This window comes from Lygodium microphyllum, chromosome 4 (genome assembly GCF_053477565.2).
Source record: "Lygodium microphyllum isolate KBCC chromosome 4, Lygodium_microphyllum_v1.1.10, whole genome shotgun sequence".
NCBI lineage: Eukaryota > Viridiplantae > Streptophyta > Polypodiopsida > Schizaeales > Lygodiaceae > Lygodium > Lygodium microphyllum.
Window position 1 is genome coordinate 13,701,927 of NC_141138.1, and position 25,909 is coordinate 13,727,835.

The 25,909-nt window shown below is 40.5% G+C and overlaps 1 protein-coding gene and 1 pseudogene across 1 annotated transcript; both read left to right on the forward strand.

Moving 5' to 3' along the window:
• The first annotated feature begins 1,423 nt into the window (after window positions 1-1,423).
• On the forward strand, window positions 1,424-4,437 carry LOC148036808 (jasmonate-induced oxygenase 2-like). Its single transcript, XM_087675699.1, has 4 exons — window positions 1,424-2,162; window positions 3,193-3,452; window positions 3,659-3,983; window positions 4,148-4,437. The coding sequence occupies exons 1-4, from the start codon at window positions 1,767-1,769 to the stop codon at window positions 4,250-4,252; spliced, it is 1,086 nt and encodes a 361-aa protein (XP_087531825.1). The 5' UTR covers window positions 1,424-1,766; the 3' UTR covers window positions 4,253-4,437.
• Window positions 4,438-7,743: 3,306 nt separating this feature from the next.
• LOC148036809 (jasmonate-induced oxygenase 2-like) lies at window positions 7,744-22,914 on the forward strand (annotated as a pseudogene).
• The last annotated feature ends 2,995 nt before the right edge of the window (window positions 22,915-25,909 follow it).

A 25,909-nucleotide genomic window follows, 5' to 3' on the forward strand; every position in this document is an offset into this window, starting at 1 on the left:
ATGCAAGAACTTACCATTATAGTTGGAAGATGTTAATGAATCTATAAGTTAGAAGGGGAGAGAGAGAGAGAGAGAGAGAGAGAGAGAGAGAGAGATCCGATTCTATGTTGGTCATAATTGATGATCATAAGTGTTGGTCTTGATTGATGGACTATAGTTGGAACCAAATCATGGCCACAATCCTCATTTTAGTTGTTCACTTTTAATGTTTGCATGTGGAAGGATCACAATTTTTCTTTTATGAAAGGTCATGATTGAACGTGTGAATCCGCTTTTTGATTGTAATAGGTTGTATTGAAAGGGTTGATCTAATTTCACTTTAGCAATGTTCAAGTTTGGCCTAAAATGCCACATGGCATTGCTTTGGGATAAGAAAATGTTTCAATCTAGGAAACACGTTTTAGGATATTTTGACCTTGTCTTGATGTTTTACCCCTTTTTGAGTGCCGTTTCAGGCTGCTTCACATAACTATGCTCGAAAGAGCTAGATGTTCCAATTGAAAGACATCAAGTTAAAGCACAATACTAAGGATGTTGTGCTAGGTCACCCTTCTCCATAAATTTGCATCCATCCAGAGGTGAAACTATGTTGGTATTTTACCAAGCATCACATGGAAACTTTCTCTCTAGCTTCACTTGCCCCAAAACCCACACTACTTTCTATGCCTCTTTTCCTTTGGATCACATAGATCCTTTGAACCAGAGAGGGGCCTAGTGCCAGTGCAGTGTAGGCAGTGGCTCACTCTTATTTGTGATTATCTCATATTTGGTATATGGATTCCATTTTCTGAGCATATCTTCAAGTTCTCTTTTGCAATCTTCTTATGTTTTCTCTTTCCTTTCTCATTTGTCTTACGTCTTACAGTCTATTTCAACACTTAAGTTGGTGGTTAAGAGCCATTCCTCGAATAGCAATGGTGGTAACTATGAGCGATGAGTTTATGGTTTTCATGGGAGGAAAAATGATACGGGACCAACTCGGTCCCGTGAATTTGGGAACGGGTAGCTACTACTTATAATTTTTAGTATTTGACCTCGCACACACCCAGATGCAGGCGTGCGCACCCACGCACAAAGAACAAAGCGAGTCCCATTGCCCAATGGAATCAACTACAATCAGAACCTCAACGATATTAGTTATTAACGCCCACTAGTGTCCAAAGCTATTTGGGAGTTACGAGTACTTGTATGGAGAGGATCCTTAATCAGCTCGTGGCATCTCAGCAGCCTCCAAGGATTTGTCTGGACATGGCCACCAGGTAGGATCGTTAGCTGTCCAATTTCCTCAGCCCTATACATTAATGCAGGCCGGCAGCGAATTCCAGGAAATAAAAGAAGCAATCTTGGGATCGACGTCGAAATACATGACGCTCCTTTCATATTATATGATGACGCCTCGATTAGCACGGTAATGTATCTGTAAATAGAAACGTCCTCTGCCGCGTCTCACGCTCGTTTCACATCTTATAATAAACCGGGACGATGATCGGATCGTCGAAATACATGACGCTCGTTTCATATTATATGATGACACCTTGATTGGCACGGTAATGTATTTGTAAATAGAATCAACGTCCTCTGCCGCGTCGCACGCTCGTTTCACATCTTATAATGAACCGGGACGATGATCGGACCATCGATTTCTATGCCATACCTCTCGACCGGATCGATACGAGCTGTAGTTAGGGCTCCCTTAACGATATCAATCAGCACTGCCCAACAACTAAGGGGGCCGTAATTGCAGCTACTGCAACCACAGAGTTAGAATGGCGGCGGCAACACTCCCAGCTGCAGCTGCAGCAGCTACATTGGCGCCGGCAATGGCCGAAGCTGCTGATGGGGTATTGGCGAAGGGCGGCAGCGCCAGCTTCTCTTCGTCTGCGTCTTCATCTGTGGCAGTTGACCATAGGGTAAATAGTCTTAAGGACGAGACCGCATGGCCGGGGCTGGTGCAGCGGTTATGCGAGGAAGGGCTGCGGGAGGTCCCTGCCGAGTATTTGGTGCCCGACCACGAGAGGCCGGGCGCTCAGCCGACTCGCCTCAACAACCACCACAACAACATCCTTCCTCTCATCGACTTGGCTGGCCTCCACTCGCCTCGCACCTATCAATCCACTCTCCACGCCGTCGACAAAGCTTGTCGAGAGTGGGGCTTCTTCCAAGTATAGCTATGAGCCATTATGGCACACTTCCCTTCTCAAGTGTTTATTTTTAAGACGTTCTATAACCCATATGAGTTATAACTGTCCTATTAACTGGTTGAATGCTTTTGACAATGCTCTCCCAACCCACCTAGCACATATTTAGATGCTTTTGGTCTACATGTTCCTTAATGGCTCCTGTTTATTTCCCGGTACACGGTCTCCTTTGCTATGCTTTTACAAGTCATGTGCTTCTTCAAGCTAGGTCTACATGCTTGTTTTGTGTCCACTATCAACATGCCATTGCACTCGACGAAAGCATCTGCCCAAGGCTCAAGGCTCACGCCATCAAAATGATGCAAGCATGCTAGTCACAACATGATCTCAAAAACCCAAAATGCCTTTGGAAAATGCTAAGTTGTTCTCACACACTTATTGAGGCTTACTACTGGAAGGGTCATCGCTATGATTATAAGATGTTTTCTAGGGGGGTGTCACTCATGAATATATGTGTGTATCACGTGGATTCAAAATACGGTATTTTTAAAATATCACTTTTATACATTTTCTACATATAAAAGGGTGTCATATAAAGGGGTTATTTACAGATTGAATAGAAGAGGGTTGTATTTAATCACGAAAAATCCATGGTTAAGGGGTATTTGTAAATAGGCCTTGAACGCACATGATATGCAAGATATACAAGAAGTGAACCTCTTGAGGTTTTTTCAAGAGAGAGGTTTGGAAAACAAAAATTACCATTCCTATTTATTTTCACCATCATATGGTCCCACAACCCCATGGAGCCTATGTATGTTATGTGCTTTGCGCATGTGTATAGTGCATCTTGGCAAATTATGTGTGTGTGTGTGTGTGTGTGTGTGTGTGTGTGTGTGTGTGTGTGAGAGAGAGAGAGAGAGAGTGTGTGTGTGTGTGTGTGTGTGTGTGTGTGTGTTATGCGAAGATCTAGTATAGACATCCATTGCTATGTCTATATGTAGTGTGAACTTAGATGGTTTATATATACAAATTTTGTGCAATGTCTGCATAGGCTATCAATCATGGCATTCCTACTTCAATCATAGAGGGTGCCAGAGAGGCTGCAAGGCAGTTTTTTGAACAACCAATGGAGGAAAAGGCACATTACTATGCTAAAGTGGACCAAAGTGATATTCAAAGCTTGCAAGGTTATGGACATACACATTTCTTCAAAGGAAGTGCTAATGATTGGATGGACTCCCTCTTTGGATATCTTTATCCTAACTCCCTCAAGAACCTAGATGCTTGGCCTACTCAACCTCCAAGCCTAAGGTAAGTATTTTGCATCCGTTCACTAACCCATGTAGATTTGTTGTCCGTGTTCTACCCCAAGGCCATGGTAGGCCTATGATTTTTCATAGTCCATCTCATTTATGCCTTCATTGATACATTGTCAACAATTTCTTATCCCTTTGTGTGAATTGTGTTGCACATAAGTTATTGGATAATAATGCCATTCCTTTATATGGTCGGTGCAGAGATATGATTAATGCCTATGGTGACAAAGCACATAAACTTTTTGATATGATGTTGGGAATTATATCAACAAACTTAGGAAGAGAACCTACTGACTTGGGCAAGCATTTTCAAGATTTCAATATATTTTTCCGTGCAAATTATTATCCTCCTTGTCCACAACCAAGTCTTGTTCTAGGGACACATGGCCACAAAGACCATGGGGCCCTAACAATTTTGCTACAAGACAAAGAGAAGGATGGGCTTCAAGTTTTCAAAGATGGTGAGTGGTTTGCTGTCGACCCGATTCCAAATGCACTTGTTATCAACATTGGAGATAAGCTACAGGTAACAAAGAAGTGCTTACTTTCACTTTGCATCACTTCTTAATCTACCCTTCTCACACAATCATAATTGTATCATAATATTATACCAAGGGTATCCCAATTACTAGACATAATACATGAACCAAAAATTTTTACACTCCTCAAATCCTTTTCACTTTGTTACAGAACCTTACCAATGGCAAATACAAAAGTGCACTACATCGTGGAGTTGTAAGCGATGATGCAACTATTATGACCTTGGTTACACACTTAGATCCCCCATCCCATTAAGTTGTTACAAGTTGAACTTCAACGAAAAGGGCCATGAATTCCACTTATGTTTCAATTGTGTTGAAAATGCAACTTTTTTGTTTCAAAGTTTAATTTCTCAATGGCTACCACATCATGTACTTGAAGAGCATCAAATTTGTAAGATATGTGGTCAAAATCCTTTATATAAACCATTTTATGGTGTTTCATATTCTTTTTGGGGCCAAAGGTGATTGTTGTTATAGATGTAAGATTTAAGTTTAGCCTTATACCATTTAGATCATGGCTTCTTCCATTATGTAGATGTAGTATTATGTAGAGTTTTGAAACTTTAAAGTAGAAGTTATGTCTCAACCTTATTTTAAAGTGTTTAATTAAACATGGAACTAGATAGTTTTGTTGCCAATTTCTTTTTCTTCTTCTCCTTAGATAAGTCATTTGTTCTTTTCCCTTGGTGCACTAGTCCTTCTCTTCATGCCTAGTGTCCATGTTAGTGATAGTAATCGTAAACTAAGGTATTATTACTAACTACCTTAGCTTTTTCCTTGTTCCTATGGAGCAAATCCTTCTCATTTGGATGAATGTGAAAGGTTTTCTCAATTTAATTCTGTAGCAACTTCTTCTTTTCTATGTATGAATCTTGCACATCCAATAACTTGGTGACATGCATATTAGCTAAATGTTTTACAAGATGTGATTTGAAGAGCCTTTAAGAATGCAATAATGTCAAGATTTTCCTCTACTTTTGAAGAAATATCCATTTATTGAGTTGTCAAACTTTTTGTATCATAGTTCAGAAAGGAGCAAGGGAAACTTTGGGTAACAGTTTCCAAATTCAAAGAACTAAATCATAACATCCAAAATTATAGCTTCTCAATTGTGCTCCAAATAAGATAGCTAACTTATCCCACATGTCCTTTGTTGTGTCCTAGCCATCCATGTGATGAAATGCATGCATTGTCCAAGTTAATTTTTAAAATGGCATGAGCTTTAGTGTCCTTCTTTCTAAAATGATCGAAAAATGTCCATTAAGTGGATTCCATTCCTTTTCATTACATATAATTCACTTCAAGTTCCTCTTCATTAACATGGATTTGATGTGGGTTGCCCAGTGTGAAACCCTTCACTCTTGAAGCATATGAGTAGGGAATTGGAGTTTTTGGTGATGATAATCAATTTGTGTGTTATCATTCAAAATGTCATGGAAATGAAGAGTAATACTTTGTCTATAAATGATGTGCTTAGCTTGGATATGAGATCCTTCCTAAAGCTAGAAGAAGTATAGACAATGTTTTAAATAGCAATCGTGTGTCTCTGTGAACATGCAACGGCTTAGCATTCAATTTTGTGAGAACTAGTTGTAAAAGTAGCAAATAAACTAGCAAAGTGTCCTTCAAGTTTCCAACAACAATAGTGTATAAATGTAGAAAACAGCGTTTGGCTAGACTCTATTAGCCAAATGTGTGACCTTGAGTTTCAATAAAAAGTGGAAGGCTTGGAAAGGGAATCTTGATCAAAGGCACTCACTACTCAACTAGAGGTAGTTAGGGCAGCCATGAAAGATTCAATGAAGATGAAAATTGATTACAATTTTAGATGGATTAGGGTAGAGGAATGGCAATGAGAGAACTTGAGAAGACATGTAGGACCTTATTCTTATTACCATGTATATGAAAAAAGGGAAGACAATAGAGAGAAAACCAAATGTGTTCCTCGTGGAGGAGTAATTTACATATATAGCCTAAATGTATAACCTAAGGTCACATAATCAATGATGTCATGACTTTGTAAATATTTATTTCCACGAGAGCATACACACAATTTGTGCTAGACATGTCTAAGATTGTTTCACTTATTAACACTTTTTTCCTATCTCCTTGAACTATTTCATATCACTGATGTGATTTTTTTTCTTATTGCTCTAAGCTACCATGTTTCTGGCTAGTTGGTGAGTTTGCTAGTTTGTTAGCTAATTGTTTTTTTTTTTCCTATTGTATATCTAGGTAGTGATGTTGGCATTCCAATTCCATGCATGCATTTTAGCATGGGTTGTTTGACTTTAATTTCCTTCATCACTATTCTCGATGTCCATTTCTCTATATCTATAGACACATCAAGGTATTAAAGCATAGCAATTTTGACTACAATTTGAGCTTTGTGGAAGACAGATGAGATTCAACATGCATCTCAGCTTCATGCATGCAGTTGAGCATGGGTTGTTTGGCTTTTTCCTTCATCACTATGTTGAGATATCGAGCTCCACTCGTGATATGCTAGGGTGACCGTTGTGCATTTATGTCACCAACTTGTCAATTGTTTGCAGATGCAGTTGGTACACCGCCCGTGAATAATAGCTAGATGACAACTATCCTTATCTACTCTAGTTCGTGGTTCAGTTAGTATGCCACCTTAGTTAGTTGAGTTTGGTTTGAGACCCATATATAGGGTTCTTCTATTTCTTTGTATGTGTGTTCTTTTTTTCTTACACAACTAAGAAGAGGAAAATTGTTTTCAGCCTCCACCCTTGTGTGTATTCCCCCATTGTGCAAGCAAGAAAGCTACAAGTGAGACTCCTTCCTTCTCTCCCACAATCTTGACATGGTACTAGAGCCTTGTTCGTGATAAGGAGCTCAAGAAAGCAAACCAAGTTCGCGGTGTTCTGGTAAGAGGACCAGTGTTGCTTTCATTTTTCTAGAGTGCATTGTCTCAGATTGAGACGCCCTTCACGGTGTAGCAAGAGAGCAGTATATGTTGCGGGAGAGGGCTTTAGCCCATGGTTGCTCTGTTTTTTTTATTTGAGGCCATTTCGGGGCCTGTTTTGTGTTGAGACTCAAGCTCATTTTGTTTACCTTAGTGAATAAGGTTAAGTCACACTGACTTAACCATGATTAGATCTAGGTCAGTTGATCTTGTTGTGTGTGGTACATACAGTTGACTAGTGTGTGACTGTATGTGGATAATGGAGAATGAACTAACAGGGAGCATGTCTGCTGCCCTGGTGCCTATGCCTTAGTCTCCTTCTCTTTCTCTCTGAACTTCAATATGGTATCAGAGCATCTGACAATATTATAGGCATTTGGCTCTTCATACCAACTGGAGTCACCGCATTGTGGGAAAAACCTGTCAACCTGTAAGCTTCATCCTCAGTCTGTGATGCTCTCATGAGCCTGGGTATTCACCATAACAATGCTTTTGCAAAGGCGATCGATCGACGCACCACCCAGCAAGTCACGTCGCTCCTCGAAGGACCTGCTCTAGTAATCATGCGGCACCTTCTGGAACCGAAAGGAAACCACTCCTGCCCGCCTTAACAGAAGACCTAACTTCTCTTCCATGCTGGGAAGTACATTCTGGTTTTCTTTCGCTTCTGTGTCAGGGGCAAAGGTGTCCGTTGCTGCTCCGTTAGAAGAGGACAGATGATGAGAGCAGCTCTCCAGGCGTGCAATCCTTTCCAAGATGCGAAGTTGACGGGATTCGAGCTCCTGCCCCATTTGGGTCCCTAAGCTGGTTGCATGTCTGGACTTCTGTACCGTCGATCTAGTTCAGCTGGACTGGCCGGTAACAGTAAAAACGAAGGAACCTTCAAGAAAGCGTTTATTCTGATATGCCAAAATCAGTGCCCTTTTGGCCAGTGATTCTCCAGAGAGCACGTGAAGATTATAGAATGTCAGTGATGGAGTTATATCCAGGCAGTAGAGACGGATGTTAGAATCAGACAAAATAGCAAAAAATTGGAGCTCCTTCCATTGATGTGTGAAATGCCACCATAGCAAGTTTCCAATGCTGTTAAAGATGGCGTGGGATCAGAGTTCACTGTTTTCATGATGCTGAAAAGTCAAAAGGCCTCTGACAATAGTCCTGCTTGGGGTCGCATTACATTCCCAACAGGAGGTGATATTATCTTTCACTTGCATTCGTTGCTATTGGAAGATTGAGTCATGGAATGTCAGTGGTTGATTGGGATGTATTGCGTATAGCAGATCCATTCATAGCAAGATTTGTGAATCAATGTAATTCTGAAGTCACCAAAACGTAAACTATGCTCTCTTGATGAGAAGAAAGGAAAGTATCAGTGCAGAGACCTATACCATCGAAAAGGTTCCTGCAGCCACTGGCCAGAATACAAACTTGTGGCCTATGATTGGAATATCAGTTTCCCTGCACTGAAGCAGCCAACTGAGAAAATCTAAGTTGAGCATGCAAAGTTGGACATTGTTTGGGGACTGACTCTTGGGTTTGGTGAGGTGCATCTACAAAGATGGACATGGAGCCTTGGTTGCACTAAATTGAGTGTTGTAGTATGTATATTGTCACGTCATTGTGACCTTGACAAAAGAATGGTTGTAATGAACATGTGCTCTTTCAAGGCATTTTCCTCATCGTGGTCCACAACATTTTAAAATCTTGCAGATATGGGCTGAACAAACATACAATAGCCTCCTTGCCAAGAATTGCAGTAATCATATCACATTGGAATGCAAAGGTGTTGATGCATTGTAATTGCAGTTAAATGGGAATAAAAGACATGTACTATCTGAAAATGCAATAGTGGTTATTGTTGCAGTTTTACAATAAAAAAACTGGTTGTACTACAGATCATGGAAGCGTATTGCCTGCTGGCATTTTTGGAAAATTAACTGGTTTTGCAAAACTTAAGGCTTTAAAATGGCAAACACAGGAGAGAAGGATACTATCACTCAGATAGTTGGTGAGAAGCTGGACTATAACAATTTCGTTCTATGGAAATTCAGGATGTCTAATTTTTTGATTGGAAGAGGATATTGGGATCTAGTCACAGGTCTTGAAGATGAGCCTAAGCTACCGGAAGATAGACCTCCAATACAGGATCAGTTGAAGGCACACAGGACTTGGTTGGAAAAGGCCAGCAAGGTCTTGCATTGGTTATCTCTATGTGTGTCAGACACAAAGGCTATGCAAATTGCAAATTGTACTTCCCCAAAAGCTGCTTGGGACTTATTGATGAAGAATTATGGGCATGTTACTCATGCAAGAAAAACACAACTGAAGCAAAAGTTCAGCCACATATCCAGGAATGGAAGGTCTATTGAGGACTATGTCAGTGAGATCAGATCCATTGCAGAACAACTAGGATCAATTGGAGCTGAAGTTGAGGATGATGATTTGGTAGCTACTACCCTTCATGGACTTAGACAGGAATATAAGCAGTTTGATACTTCCATTTCAGTGCGTCAGGAGCAGCCTGACTTTGATGAACTTGTAGCACTTCTTTTGCATGAAGAAGTGAAACTTGGACTTAATACAAGTTCCAGTGGGTCTAAAAATAGTACGGACAATGTCTTCTACTCAAATCAAAGGGGTAGAGGTGGAAGAGGAAGATCAAATTTTCGAGGAAGAGGTGCTGGAAATGCATATGCAGCCCGTGGACAGCAAGCTACTGGATGGCAAAATAGGCAGCCTCAAGCAAATAGAGGTGCCTCAAATGCTCGTGGAAGAGGAGGTTATTCACCTAGAGGAAGAGGCACTTGGCAGCAGCCTCAAATGAGTTATGGACAGCAATCAAATACAAATAAGGATTGCCATTATTGTGGAAAATACGGGCATGTAGCTAAGGATTGCTACAAAAAGCAAAATGATCAGAGAGCAAGAGGGAAGCAACATGGTAATTATGCTTCTTCTAGTGGTATGCAGGAGGATGACAGGTTGTTTGCAATGCAACATGTGAAGAAAGGGTTGCATGTACACGACAAAGCCGAAGATGTATGGTATATAGACTCAGGGGCATCTAACCACATGACTCCTCATGGAGAGTGGTTTGACACATTGGTAGAAGGTGCTCATGGATATGTTTGCACAGGGGATGATACGCAACATGACATTATGCATACAGGTACTGTTCCCTTGATGATGCATGGTGACAGGAAAAAGAGTCTTTATGATGTATTACATGTACCCTCCATAACCAAAAACTTGCTTTCTGTGGGACAAATGGCTGAACAAAATCTACAAGTTAGATTCAATAGAGATGGATGTTACATTGAAGAGTATGGTCAAGGATGCAAACTCATTGCTAAAGGCAAAAGAAATGGCAGGATGTTTACATTGGATACGAAAATTCCAGCATTGAATGCTGCTATGTACTCACATGAAAATGCTGCAATAAGGGACATTGAGATATGGCATAAAAGGATTGGACATGTAAATGTTCAAAAGTTGAAGAATATGCAGCATAAACAAGTTGTACTTGGACTTCCTAAGTTCAAGCATGCGGAATTGGGACATGTATGTCAGTCTTGTCAATTTGGAAAGCAATCAAGGCTTCCATTTATGAGGCATGTAAGCACTACTACTAGACCATTACAGCTTGTACATTCTGATGTATGGGGACCCTCACAGAATGCATCTCTTGGGGGATCACGTTACTATGTGTCATTCATAGATGACTATAGTAGGTACACATGGTTGTATGTGCTAAAGCACAAGAGTGATGTCATGGATGTTTTTCAGGATTTTAAGAGACATGTGGAGAAAGAATTGGCTTGCTATATCTCATCCTTGAGATCTGATAGTGGTGGAGAATATGTTTCTAAAGACTTTGATCACTTCTTGGCAGCTCATGGAATTAAAAGGCAATTGACATGCAGGTACACACCACAACAAAATGGTGTGGCAGAAAGGAAAAACAGGGTGATCATGGAATCGGCTAGAGCCATGTTGAATGAGAAAAGCCTACCAAATGCATATTGGGCAGAGGCTGTAATGACTGCAGTGTATGTCATGAATCGTACACCAACAGCAGGTATACATGAGGTGACTCCTTATGAGAGGCTTTATGGGATAAAGCCAGACATCAGCCATCTTAAGGTTTTTGGATGCTTGGCATATGTACATGTTCCAGATGAAAAGAGGAGCAAGCTCGATCCAAAGGCAGTAAAGGCCATTTTTATTGGGTATGCACAAGATAGGAAAACGTACAAATGCTACAATCCTTCTACTCATGAGACATTGATCTCAAGAGATGTGGTATTTGATGAGCTAAAATCATGGCATGAGAAGAAGATCACTTTGATGAATGATGAAAATGGCTATCACGAGCCTTATGTACATGCAGGTACAAATGAAAGTGCAGCAATTTCTGGGCCTTCTAAAGATGCTACTACGTCAGTTAGTCCTTGGACAGGTAGATTGAGGACTTCAGCATCTTTGTCCACTGACACGGGTATGTCAGTGAGGGGGAGAGATGTGGATAAAGGCAAAGGAAAACTTGATGATGTTACTGGGCCACTCACCTGTGGTTATGATTCACCTGGTACTGACAGCTTGGATAGTGAGTTTGGTATTCCATCAGTTGTGACTCCTGGTGTGAGACATAGATATATACCACCTCATGAGAGAGGAGAGTCTCATACTGCACCTCAGTTGAGGAGATCAGAAAGAGTCAGGAAGCCTATGGATAGGCTTACATACAGTGGTTACACAGTGAGACACTATGCATATATGGCAAAAGTCACTAGCTTCAAGGAACCCACAAAGTTTTCTGAAGCTACTTTGGATGATCATTGGTGTAAGGCAATGGATGACGAATATTCAGCATTGGCTGAAAATGACACTTGGGATTTGGTTGAATTGCCTGAAGGAAAAATGGCTATTGGTTGCAAATGGGTATACAAAGTGAAATGCAAATCAGATGGCACATTGGAAAGGTACAAGGCAAGACTTGTGGCAAAAGGGTATGCACAACAATATGGTCTTGATTATGAGGAAACATTCAGTCCTGTTGCTAAAATGGCAACCGTGAGGACAGTGATTGCTTTGGCAGCATCTAAAGGATGGAGTATGTATCAGATGGATGTGAAGAATGCTTTTCTCAATGGTGATTTGGTTGAGGAAGTATACATGGATCAGCCCGAGGGCTATACACATCCAGATTTTCCTACATATGTGTGTAGATTGAAGAAAGCATTATATGGGCTGAAGCAAGCACCTAGAGCTTGGAATGCTAAGATAAGTGCATGCTTACAAAAACTTGGCTTTACTATGGGCAAGGCTGATCATAGCCTATTCACAAAGAAGACAAGAGCTGGTTATGTAGTATTAGTCATCTATGTGGATGACTTAATCATTACAGGTGATGATGTCACAGGAATTGGAGAGATCAAGGAAATGTTACATGCTGAATTTCAGGTCAAAGATTTGGGAGATCTAAAGTATTTCCTTGGGATTGAGGTTATCTCTACATCTCATGGTACTTGGTTGTTGCAGAAGCAGTATGCACAGGATATGTTAACCAAGTATGGTATGTTGGATTGCAAAGCATTGAGCACTCCATTGGAACAAAATGTTAAGCTACTTGCAAATGTTGGACATGAGATTGAGAATGTCACTATGTATAGACAAATGGTGGGTAGCCTGATTTACCTTACCATTACTAGACCGGATCTTAGCTATTCAGTTGGACTGATTAGTCAGTTCATGCAGAAGCCTATGAAGCCACACTTGGATGCAGTGAGGAGGATCTTGAGATATGTAAAGGCTACATCAGATTATGGTCTATTCTATGAGCATGATAAGCCTTTGGAGCTTGCAGGATATACAGATGCTGACTGGGCAGGAAGTATCTATGACAGGAGATCTACTAGTGGGTATGCATTTTCCCTTGGTAGTAGTATGGTCAGCTGGAGCAGTAAGAAGCAACCTACAGTTGCACTCTCTAGTACTGAGGCAGAGTATAGAGGTGCTGCACTAGCTGCATGTGAGGCAGCATGGCTCATGAAGCTTCTTGATGACTTGGGCATGCAGGAAGTCAGGCCTGTCACACTCTATTGTGACAACATGAGTAGTGTACTCCTAGCCAGTAATCCTGTCTATCATGCTAGGACTAAGCACATTGAGGTACACTATCACTTCATCAGGGAAAAAGTGATTGCAGGTGACATTGATTTGGTCCATGTGAGGACAGAAGACCAAGTTGCAGATATATTTACCAAGTCATTAGGTAAAGATAAGTTTGTGTATTTCAGAGAGTTACTTGGAGTCAAGTATCCTACTTGAGCTTGAGGGGGAGTGTTGAGACTCAAGCTCATTTTGTTTACCTTAGTGAATAAGGTTAAGTCACACTGACTTAACCATGATTAGATCTAGGTCAGTTGATCTTTTTGTGTGTGGTACATACAGTTGACTAGTGTGTGACTGTATGTGGATAATGGAGAATGAACTAACAGGGAGCATGTCTGCTGCCCTGGTGCCTATGCCTTAGTCTCCTTCTCTTTCTCTCTGAACTTCAATATTTTGGAGGCGGAAGTTTCTGTACGCACTCAGGAAAAGGCCCTATTTTATACTGTGCAACCACTGTTCTACAGATCGGTGAAAAGTTACTGTAGAAATTGCATCGTATGCCTGTGCGCAGAGACATTGGGAGTTACAAAATCATCCTTGTTGCCTGTTGATGCAAAATCGTCACTAGGAAGTGACTGCGTGGTCAAATACCACTTTCGTCAGTTTTGCAGATTTGCCCTTGTGAGGCTAAAGCTGTGTTCTTTGCAGTGACAGAATTTTTTGCAGTGTTCTGTAATGGCGTCTGATTCTCTTTCACAGATTGTCACTGAAAAGCTTGACAAGAACAACTTCCAAGCATGGAAGTTCAGAATGACGAATTTTGGAAATTCGTTGCAGGAAATGAAGAAGAACCAGTTCTTCCTGATGTTCCCAATCAACAGCAAATGCAGGCATTTAAAGCATGGCATGATAGAGCCAGGAAAGTTATGTACTAGCTGTCTATCAGCATTTCAGACTGTATGATTGTGCATATTCAAGATGCAAGTACGCCAAAGGAGGCATGGGATACTTTGTCAAAAATATATAGCACAAATACGCAAGCCAGGAAAATGCAGCTCAAGCAAGAGTTGCACAATGTGCAAAGAGAAAGTATGAGCATCAATGACTACCACATGAAGGTGAAGAAGATTGCAGATGCACTTGCTTCCATTGGGTCGCCAGTGGAAGATGATGATTTAGTTTCTGTGACCTTGAATGGTCTAGGAAAGGATTATGCATAGTTCCGAACATCCATTTTCGTCCGTGAAAGATCTCCTGATTTTGAGGAGTTGATTGCTCTTCTAATTTCTAAGGAGCAAAGAAATGGTGGTGCATCTTCTTCAGGAGGAACTTCAAAAGAAGCTGTCTTCTACTCAAATGCTGGAAGAGGTAGAGGCAGAGGTAGAGGAGGCCGATCTGGAGGCCGTGGTAGAAATCAGAATATGCAGCAAACTCAAGAAAACCAATCCTATGGAGGAGGACGTGGTAACTCTAGAGGCAGGGGGAGCCAAAGAGGTCGTGGTGGATGGCAAAGAGGCCAAAATGCAAATAGCAATGTTGAATGCTACTACTGTGGTAAAATGGATCATATGGCTAAAGACTGCTATAAAAAGCAGAATGACATCATGAATATAAAATTACAACAAGGAAATTATGCATCTTCTAGTAGACAAGGTGATGACAGAAATGAGCATTTGTTTATGGTGCAGCACATGACCAATTCTGTGACAAGTGCAGAAGAGAGCAACGATGTGTGGTATGTTGACTCAGGTGCATCAAACCACATGACAGGTCATGCAAAATGGATGTAGGATGCAAGGAAAATGGAAAAACCAGGATTTGTGGAGACTGGTGATGATATTGCACATACTATTGTGCAAATTGGAAAATTTCCTTTGTTTATGCAGGATGGAAAAAAGAAATACCTGTCGGATGTATTTCATGTTCCGAATATCACCAAGAACCTGGTTTCTGTTGGTCAAATGGTTGAGTAGGGCTTGCAGGTCAGATTTAATTCTCATGGACGATTTGTTGAGGATATGAAAAATAAAGGTCGCTTGATAGCAAAAGGAAAAAAGAAGGGCAGAATGTTTACGTTGGATGCAGACATGCCTGAATTGAGTGCAGCAATGTTTGCACATGGGACCGGTGTAGTTGCAGATATTGATATCTGGCATAAACGCATTGGTCATGTTAATGTACAGTGACTTAAATCAATGCAAGCCCAAAATATTGTTGCAGGATTGCCTAAATTCAAGGTTGCAGAAATGCATAAGGTATGTGAAGCCTGTCAGTTTGGAAAACAGGCAAGGAAACCATTTCCTAGACATGTTCAAGAGAGTAAGAAGCCATTGGAATTAATCCACTCTGATGTGTGGACTGCTAAAGCTGCATCTCTTGGAGACTGTCATTATTTTGTCACTTTTATTGATGACTATAGCAGAAAAGTTTGGGTGTATTTTATGAAAAAGAAAAGTGAAGTTTTTGGGCATTTCAAAACTCTTAAAGCTATGGTTGAAAAAGAAACATGCCTGCAAATAAAATGCCTAAGGTTAGATGGAGGGGGAGAGTACCTCTCAAATGAGTTTGCAAGGTTCCTACAGGAGCATGGCATAAAGCAGCAATATTCATGCAGTCATACCCCACAACAAAATGGAATTGCAGAAAGAAAAAACAGGCATATTGGAGAGGTATCTCGTGCCATGCTCAATGAAAAAGACCTGCCAGATTTTTACTGGGCTGAGGTAGTTGCTACAGTAGTCTACATAATGAACAGGACTCCCACTGCAGCAATACATGGCATGACTCCAGAGGAGAGGTATACTGGTAGGAAACCAGATATTTCTCATTTGAAAATTTTTTGTTGCATTGCCTATGTTCATGTGCCAGATGAGTTTAGATCCAAGTTGGATCCAAAAGCTGAGAAGTGCATCCTTATTGGTTATTCTCTGCAGCAAAAAGGGTATAGATGCTATAACCCTTCTACTCGTAAGTTTACAGTGAGCAGAGATGTTGTTTTTGATGAGATGAGTAGCTAGTATAAACTAGTAAATGTGATTGATAATGTAGATGCACAAAATGGTAATGCTGCACAGAATTCACAGCAGCAGTCACAAGATATTAGTGGACCTGGAGCGTCCTCTAGCAGTGGTTCACATTCTTCGCCATGGACAGGCAGATTGAGATTAGGAGAATCTTCTCAAAGCAATGCAGATAGTGGTATGCAGGTATCACGAAAAGGAAAAGAGAAGGTAGATCAGCCCATGTTTGATGTGAATGCAGGTCACTCTTATGTGGGTGGTGAATCCAATGGCTCAGAACAGAGCATTGATGATGAGTTGGGTATTCCTTCTATTGTTACACCTGGAGTAAGGAAGACCAGGGATGTTTTGAGAGCACCTGGGAGTGAACCTACTTTGCGCAAGTCTACCAGAGCTAGGTATCCTGTGGATAGGCTGAAATATGATGGATTTATTCACTATGCATATATGGTCAAAGTGATACAGGAACCAGAACCACTTCTTTTGAGCAACCCATGGGAAAAGAAAAATGGGAGAAAGCCATGGATGAAGAAATGGATGCCTTGGAAGCAAATGCTACATGGGAATTGGTACCTTTGCCTAAAGATAAGAATGCAATTGTTTGTAAGTGGATTTATAAGGTGAAACACAATGCAGATGGTTCTGTGAATAGATACAATGCAAGATTAGTAGTCAAGGGGTATGCACAAACATATGGCATTGATTATGAAGAAATATTCAGTCTGGTTGCAAGGATGGCAACCGTAAGAGCAGCCATTGCTATGGCTGCATCAAAGGGATGGTCTTTACATCAGATGGATATAAAGAATGCATTCTTGCATGGTGATTTGCAAGAAGAGGTCTATATGGAGCAGCCACCAGGTTATGTGCATGCTGTTCATCCTGAGTTTGTTTGCAGGTTGAAGAAAGTCTTGTATGGCTTGAAGCAAGCACCTAGAGCATGGTCTAATAAGATAGGACAGTATCTTGTCACTATTGGCTTTCAGATTTCCAAGACAGATTTCTCACTTTATATGAGAAAAATAGAGAAAGGTATTATGCTACTTGTCATTTATGTTGATGATTTGATTATGACATGTGACAGTAATGAAGATATCCTTCATGTGAAAATGCTATTGAAGCAGAAGTTTGAGATGAAGGATTTGGGAGAGCTGTGTTATTTCTTGGGCATTGAGGTGATTAGATCACCAAGTGGGATACAGCTCTTGCAAAGGCAATATGAATTTGACATGCTGTCCAAATATGGGATGGCAGGCTATAAGCCTATTTCAGTTCCTTTGGAGCAGAATGTGAAGCTGAGCGCAGATGCAGGTGAGCTTCTGGAAGACCCTACTATGTACAGACGCATAGTAGGAAGTTTGATTTATATGACTATTACCAGGCCAGATTTGAGCTATGTTGTTCGATTGGCAAGTCAATTTATGTAGGCTCTAAGGAAACCGCATTTGGATGTGGCTAGACGCATACTCAGGTATGTGAAGTCCACATTGCAGTATGGACTACTTTATGAGACTGGGGTTCAGATACAGTTGCATGGATACACTGATGCTGATTGGGCTGGTAGTATTTCTGATAGACGATCTACCAGTGGATATGTGTTCTCTTTTGGGAGTGCTGCAGTCACTTGGAGCAGCAAGAAATAGCCTACAGTTGCCTTGTAGAGCACAGAGGCTCAGTATAGGGGCGCAGCAATGGCTGCATGTGAGGTAGCTTGGTTGCATAAGCTACTTTATGATATGCATCAGCCTACAGATGGGCCAGTTGTCATTTATTGTGATAATATGAGTAGTATACACTTGGCAAATAACCCAGTCTATCATGCTAGAACAAAGCACATTGAGGTGCATTATCACTATGTGCGGGAGAGGGTTTTACTAGGTCTTATTGATCTAGTTTATGTCAGCACAGAGGATCAGGTAGCTAACATATTTACGAAGGCATTGGGCACAGAGAAGCTGCGCAAGTTTAGAGTCCTGCTTGGTGTGCAGGAATTGACATTGAGCTCAAGGGGGAGTGTTGAGCTATCGAGCTCCACTCGTGATATGCCAGGGTGACCGTTGTGCATTTATGTCACTGACTTGTCAGTTGTTTGCAAATGCGGTTGGTACGCCACCCATGAATAATAGCTAGATGACACCTATCCTTATCTACTCTAGTTCATGGTTCAATTAGTATGCCACCTTAGTTAGTTGAGTTTGGTTTGAGACCCATATATAGGGTTCTTCTATTTCTTTGTATGTGTGTTCTTTTTGGCTTACACAACTAAGAAGAGGAAAACTGTTTTCAGCCTCCACCCTTGTGTGTATTCCCCCATTGTGCAAGCAAGAAAGCTACAAGTGAGACTCCTTCCTTCACTCCCACAATCTTGACACATTATTCTCAATGTCCATTTCTATGTATCTCTAGATACATCAGGATATTAGAGCATAGAACTTTTCCCTACCATTTAATCTTCATGGAAGGTGGATGAGATTGGATTTGCTCCCTTCTTAGTAGAAGTATTTATAGTCAATCACGTTTGCAAGTGTTGAGAATCCAATGCTTCCTTAACCTTGAGAGCTGATTATGGTAGCCCAAAAAAATAGTTATAGTTTTGTTATTAAATTTTTAGCATGGCCCCATTTCGGATAGTATTTTTTAGCTTAATGAAGGTCTATGTGATTACTACTCTAGCCATTCTCAAGCTCAATAATGTGTAGTCCAAGGCAAAGGAATATTGCAGATTTGGTAGCAATAGTAAATGATAGCTTCTCAAGCTAAGCTTTTTTACTAGCTTTATGCTCTCTCTCAACCAAACATAGAAGAAACATCATCCTCTAATTCCAAACACAAACAAAACATCAACCTCTCATTCATGGAGTAGTTAGGGAAAAGGCAACAAAACATTGAAAAAAAAAGTCTTAAGTTTGCTTTAGATTCACTCTCATTGTAAGCACGAGAATCTCAACATGAAGAAAACACAATGATTATTGTTGCTCAAGTGGCAAAGCATCACTTCAATGACAACACAATGAATACAATGCCTCAAGTGGCCTAGATAAGTACCAATAGTACTTTATGAAACATGAAAGACCAATATCAACTCTGAATTCATACCTCCTTTTTTTGCCTAAAACACATGAAATTTTTATCATAGTTTTTTATTTTTAACAAATTATTTCCAAGCATCACAACACAAATCAAAATTATTACAAGCATAGAAAATGCAATTGTCATTGTTCAAGTAATACCAGCAACTTAGTACAAGGCTTCTGAGCAAGCATCACACTATTTTCATTTGATGTCTAAACCACTATGAAGAAGTTAAAAACTAATGCTAGCTTCCAATGGTTGGCTAAGGTCTTCAGGGTAACATTTGTCAAAGCTATCAGCTTGTCATAAAAAATAATTACTCACAATATCATTGCTGCCTCGATTAGAAAGTTCTAGCACATGCCAACTTCTCATGATCTTAGCACATGGCTATCTCCTTTCATGGGCATGCCACAATCAAGTGTATTAATTAATTCTTGCTCATGCCATATGAATCCAAACCCCCATGCAAATGCACCCTTAACAGGACATCTTTGAACCAACCATGCGAGCCCACCCTTGCTATGTCATCACAAAACCTTCTAGAAGATATGCCATGTCATTGCCTACATCATCGATGATGGCATCAGGGAACATTCTAGAAGACCTTTAGTCACCCTCCAACACCTATAAAAGGAGGGACTCGCCATAGAGCTCCTCAATCTTTCCAATGCCAGTCTTGGGAGCTCAAGGAGTCAAGACCTCCAAGTAAGTAACTTTGAGCTACTTTGAGTTCCAGTTCTAATTCTTATCTAGTCATGGTATCTAGTCTTGTCTTATTTTCCATTATACTCCTATTGTCTTGTCACCTTGTAATCTCTTAGTACAAGATCTTGTCTAGTATTATATTATATCTTGTAGGGAGATCTTGTAATTTTGATATCTTGTATCCATACCTATGGTCCCGAGTTGTGCGATCCTTCATATCCTATCAAGTCCTATTGTCTATACCTATGATCTCAAGTTGTGGGATTTTCTGTATCTTGTTAATTTATCATTGTACATCGTGCCCTTACATGGGATTATCTTGAAATTAGAATTCTTGTAACAAATCTTGCATCTAGTCTAGTCTCTCGAGCACAGTCTAGTGCTCGCATAACATCTCGTATGATACATTGGTTGCATCCTTCGATAACAACTCTTCTTGTTGACTAGACACCTCTACCTTATAAAGTGCTATTAGAACCAATGTTAAACTCCCTAATAACAACTCTTCTTGTTGACTAGACGCTCAGCCGACTTGCCTCAACAACCATAACAACAACATCCTTCCTCTCATCGACTTGGCTGGCCTCCACTCGCCTCGCACCTATCAATCCACTCTCCACGCCGTTGACAAAGCTTGTCGAGAGTGGGGCTTCTTCCAAGTATAGCTATGAGCCATTATGGCACACTTCCCTTCTCAAGTGTTTATTTTTAAGACGTTCTATAACCCATATGAGTTATAACTATCCTATTAACTGGTTGAATGCTTTTGACAATGCTCTCCCAACCCACCCAGCACATATTTAGATGCTTTTGGTCTACATGTTCCTTAATGGCTCCTGTTTATTTCCCGGTGCATGATCTCCTTTGCTATGCTTTTACAAGTCATGTGCTTCTTCAAGCTAGGTCTACACTATCAACATGCCATTGCACTCTACGAAAGCATCTACCCAAGGCTCAAGGCTCACACCATCAAAATGATGCAAGCATGCTAGTCACGACATGATCTCAAAATCCCAAAATGCCTTTGGAAAATGCTAAGTTGTTCTCACACACTCGTTGAGGCTCACTATTGGAAGGGTTATCTCTATGATTATAAGATGTTTTCTAGGGGGTGCCACTCATGAATATATGTGTGTATCACGTGGATTCAAAATACGGTATTTTTAAAATATCACTTTTATACATTTTCTACATACAAAAGGGTGTCATATAAAGGGGTTATTTACGGATTGAATAGAAGAGGGTTGTATTTAATCACAAAAAATCCACAGTTAAGGGGTATTTGTAAATAGGCCTTGAACGCACATGATATGCAAGATATACATAAAGTGAACCTCTTGAGGTTTTTTCAAGAGAGAGGTTTGGAAAACAACAATTACCATTCCTATTTATTTTCACCATCATATGGTTCCACAATCCCATGGGGCCTGTGTATGTTATGTGCTTTATGCATGTGTATAGTACATCTTTGCATATTATATGAGAGAGAGAGAGAGAGAGAGAGAGAGAGAGAGAGAGTGTGTGTGTGTGTGTGTGTGTGTGTGTGTTATGCAAAGATCTAGTATAAACATCCATTGCTATGTCTATATGTAGTGTGAACTTAGATGGTTTATATATACAAACTTTGTGCAATGTCTGCATAGGCTATCAATCATGGCATTCCTACTTCAATCATAGAGGGTGCCAGACAGGCTGCAAGGCAATTTTTTTAACAACCAATGGAGGAAAAGGCACATTATTGTGCTAAAGTGGACCAAAGTGATATTCAAAGCTTGCAAGGTTATGGACATACACATTTCTTCAAAGGAAGTGCTAATGATTGGATGGCCTCGCTCTTTGGATATCTTTATCCTAACTCCCTCAAGAACCTAGATGCTTGGCCTGCTCAACCTCCAAGCCTAAGGTAAGTATTTTGCATATGTTCACTAACCCATGTAGATTTGTTGTCCGTGTTCTACCCCAAGGCCATGGTAGGCCTATGATTTTTCATAGTAGATATCATTTATGCCTTCATTGATACATTGTCAACAATTTCTTATCCCTTTAAAGCAAAAAGTTGCTAATTGAGAGAGAGAGAGAGAGAGAGAGAGAGAGAGAGAGAGAGAGAGTGTGTGTGTGTGTGTGTGTGTGTGTGTGTGTGTGTGTAAGAGGGGCAGAAAGAGAGGAGTTTCTATTTGAGAGAGAGAGAGAGGGTGGAAGGAGAGAGGGGGAGAGAGAAAGAAAAAGAGGAGGAAAGGAGAGAGGAGAGAGAATGCGTGTGTGTATACGAATTGTGTTGCACATAAGTTATTGGATAACAATGCCATTCCTTTATATGGCCGGTGCAGAGATATGATTAATCCCTATGGTGACGAAGCACATAAACTTTTTGATATGATGTTGGGAATTATATCAACAAACTTAGGAAGAGAACCTACTAACTTGGGCAAGCATTTTCAAGATTTTAATATATTTTTCCGTGCAAATTATTATCCTCCTTGTCCACAACCAAGTCTTGTTCTAGGGACACATGGCCACAAAGACCATGGGGCCCTAACAATTTTGCTACAAGACAAAGAAAAGGATGGGCTTCAAGTTTTCAAAGATGGTGAGTGGTTTGTTGTCGACCTGATTCCAAATGCACTTGTTATCAACATTGGAGATAAGCTACAGGTAATAAAGAAGTGTTTACTTTCACTTTGCATCACTTCTTAATCTACCCTTCTCACACAATCAGAATTGTATCATAATATTATACCAAGGGTATCCCAATTACTAGACATAATACATGAACCAATATTTTTTACAGTCCTCAAATCCTTTTCACTTTGTTACAGAACCTTACCAATGGCAAATACAAAAGTGCACTACATCATGGAGTTGTAAGCAATGATGCAACTATTATAACCTTGGTTACACACTTAGATCCCCCATCCCATGAAGTTGTTACACGTTGAACTTCAACGAAAAGGGCCATGAATTCCACTTATGTTTCAATTGTGTTGAAAATGCAACTTTTTTGTTTCAAAGTTTAACTTCTCAATGGCTACCACATCATGTACTTGAAGAGCATCCAATTTGTAAGGTATGTGGTCAAAATCCTTTATATAAACCATCTTATGGTGTTTCATATTCTTTTTGGGGTCAAAGGTGATTGTTCTTATAGATGTAAGATTTAAGTTTAGCCTACCATTTAGATCATGGCTTCTTCCATTATGTAGATGTAGTATTGTGTAGAGGTTTGAAGCTTTAAAGTCTAAGTTATTGTTGGATTTTTTGTATCTTGATAAGTTATCATTGTACATCATGCACTTACATGGGATTATGTTGAAATTAGAATTCGTGTAACAAATATTGCATCTAGTCTAGTCTCTCGAGCACACTCTAGTGCTCGCATAACATCTCGTATGATACATTGGTTGCATCCTTCGATAACAACTCTTCTTGTTGACCAGGCACCTCCGCCTTATAAGGTGCTATTAGAACCAATGTTAAACTCCCTAATGAATAGGAATCCCTCATTGGTCTAAATATTGAGATAGTAGTGCTAAAATGACATTTTTCTTGCATGCTAGCAAGAGCTCACTAGTTTTAGGGAAATGCTTCTCCCTATATGCACATCCGATGCGAAGAATATGCTAGTCTAGGGAGGGGGGTTCCCTTCCCCTTGTAGGTTTGTGGTGTGACACAGCCCTTACAATCTCCCCTTATGCATAAACTCCTCTCATCCTTGACTATATATATCCAACTATGAAAAAATAGCCAAGAAAGCAAGCTCCCACTGCCAAGGATATTCGAGTAGCAATTGGGATATAAAGAGTGCAACTAGTAGTGATTGAGCATAGGCCAATGGTAGGAAAGTCTATCACGCACTCAAAGTGTCAGTAAACCATACATCCCATAAGCATATATATCATGCATGTAGAAGATCTCAAGAGCAACTACAGAGATCTATCAAATGCACAATTGACAAATGTAATATATTAAATATTTAAAAAATCATTGGAAATTTTTTTTTATTCTTCTTCCGTCAGCGACGGTTTGTGCTGGAGGGGGAGAAGGATTTAGAAAGGCCAGCAGGCTCCTCGCTGGAGCTTGCCTAGCCTCAATGGCCATGCCTCGTGACACGAAGGAGAGGGAGGATCCCCCTCCCTCCCCTATTTAACTGAGGGGGCTGCTGCCATGGGGAGGAGGAACGAAAGACGTTGTCGTGTTGCTGAAAGGGCCGCCATTCTGAATGTGAAGGGACGAAAGGGGAGGACTGAGCACTGCCCATACCCGTGTGCTACCTCCTCACCGTGCTGGACGAGGGCTGGGCTGCCGTAAAGCCAATGAGAGCTGTCGCCTTCAATTTTTTCCGCCAACTAATGGCTCACACCCCCCCCCACGTAATCTTCTTGAAGTCAGAAGCTTCCAAGGGGGGGGGCTCCTTAAACCCCCCTTCCTATACCTTTTTATTAAACCCCCCCCCCCAGGTTTAAAATCCCTTAAGCCCCCTTTCACCCCCCCGTGCTAAACCCTTTTCCCTGGATTTCAAAAACCTTCACCCCCCCTTCTTGTGCCTCACCAAATTCTCCATACCCACCCACCCCCCAGTTTTAATCTCTCTTAAGGGCCTTTCACCCCCTTCTTGTGCCGTATGAAGCCCCTTTTTTTTATTAACCACCGTGTCTAAACCCCCTTTCCATGGGTATTAGAACCCCCCTGTCGGGTTTTAAAAATCCCTTAAGTCCCCTTTCACCCTCGTGCTAAAACCCCTTTCCTTTCACTTTGGATTCACTCCCCCCAAGAGCACGAAGGCCTTAAGGGTCTTATTACCTTTTTCCCCCGTGTATAATCCCTAAAAGACCTATTTCCTTGGCTTTGCAATCACCCCCTTCCTGTGGCCTCTTAAAACCACTTCTCCCGTGATTACCCCTTAAGCCTTTTCCTTGGCTTCAAAACCTTTCACCCTCCCCATGTGTAAACCCCCATAAGCCCTTTTTCTCCAAGTTTGACCTAAGGGTCCTTAGACCCTTACTTATAACCTTTACGGTTATTATTTTCCCTTGGAGCTCTCCAGTGCCTTGTGTTTTTTTCCACACCTTTCTATTCCCGTTCATACGAATTTTACAAAGGCCATTAAGCCTTCCCCATGGCTTCAATGGGTCTTAGTCGTAAAAGATTCTGAAACACCCTTTCGAATTTTTGACTTCAAGGAGGGAGCCTTCCAAAAAAAACTACTCTCGACGGACAGTGCAAGGGAGCGACGGTGGAATTCCAAGGAGGAGTTGTAAAGCTTCTTCCACGTCCGAAAAACTACAATTGCAATGCCTCCTAAGAAAGTCCAAGGCGCAACCGTGGGAGGGCCATCTCCCAGTATCCATGTGGATATCTCACCCCAAACCCAAGTTTTCCTTCTTAATTTTTATTTGATATTGTTGTAATTCAAACATGCAAGGTTAATTATTATAAATATTATATATTTTCGTCCTAGTTGTTCACAATGAAGGAACTTAGTCATCAATACTTTTAAATGAAACATGCAAATGAAGAAAGCATAAACGCATTTCTAGTAAATAGCTTATGCATTGAAATGAATTATAAGACTAGATTATTATCCATCAAAATAGTATACTTCGGTTAAGCCTTGAAGTATAAACTGCGTCTCGCACTATTAACACATATCACAATAAATCATTATGGAAAGTGCAAAGCATAAAACGATTATTACGGTGCATAAACTCTATGAAATTATCGTTGTCAATAGCATAAATTATCAAGTAAAAGGTTGCTTGTTTAGCATGAATTTTGTCGCAAAGTGTAGGAAGATTATTTGGAATTAACCCAACCTCAAATTGATAAAGTTTAAGATTGAAAAATCAATTTATGCATAAACAACGAATCATGTGGAAGTAATCTCGAAATTATCTTCTAGAGTTAACCAATTTGACATAAACTTAAAACACCTATGCTGCGAAATACTCATTGGGAATGAGTTAAATTTCAAGAAACGCCTATACCTTAAATACTTGCCCACATTCCCTGAATGTAGGGATAGTGAATTGTAATCTTAAAAGGAACTAGGGTTTGTCCCTGAGAATCT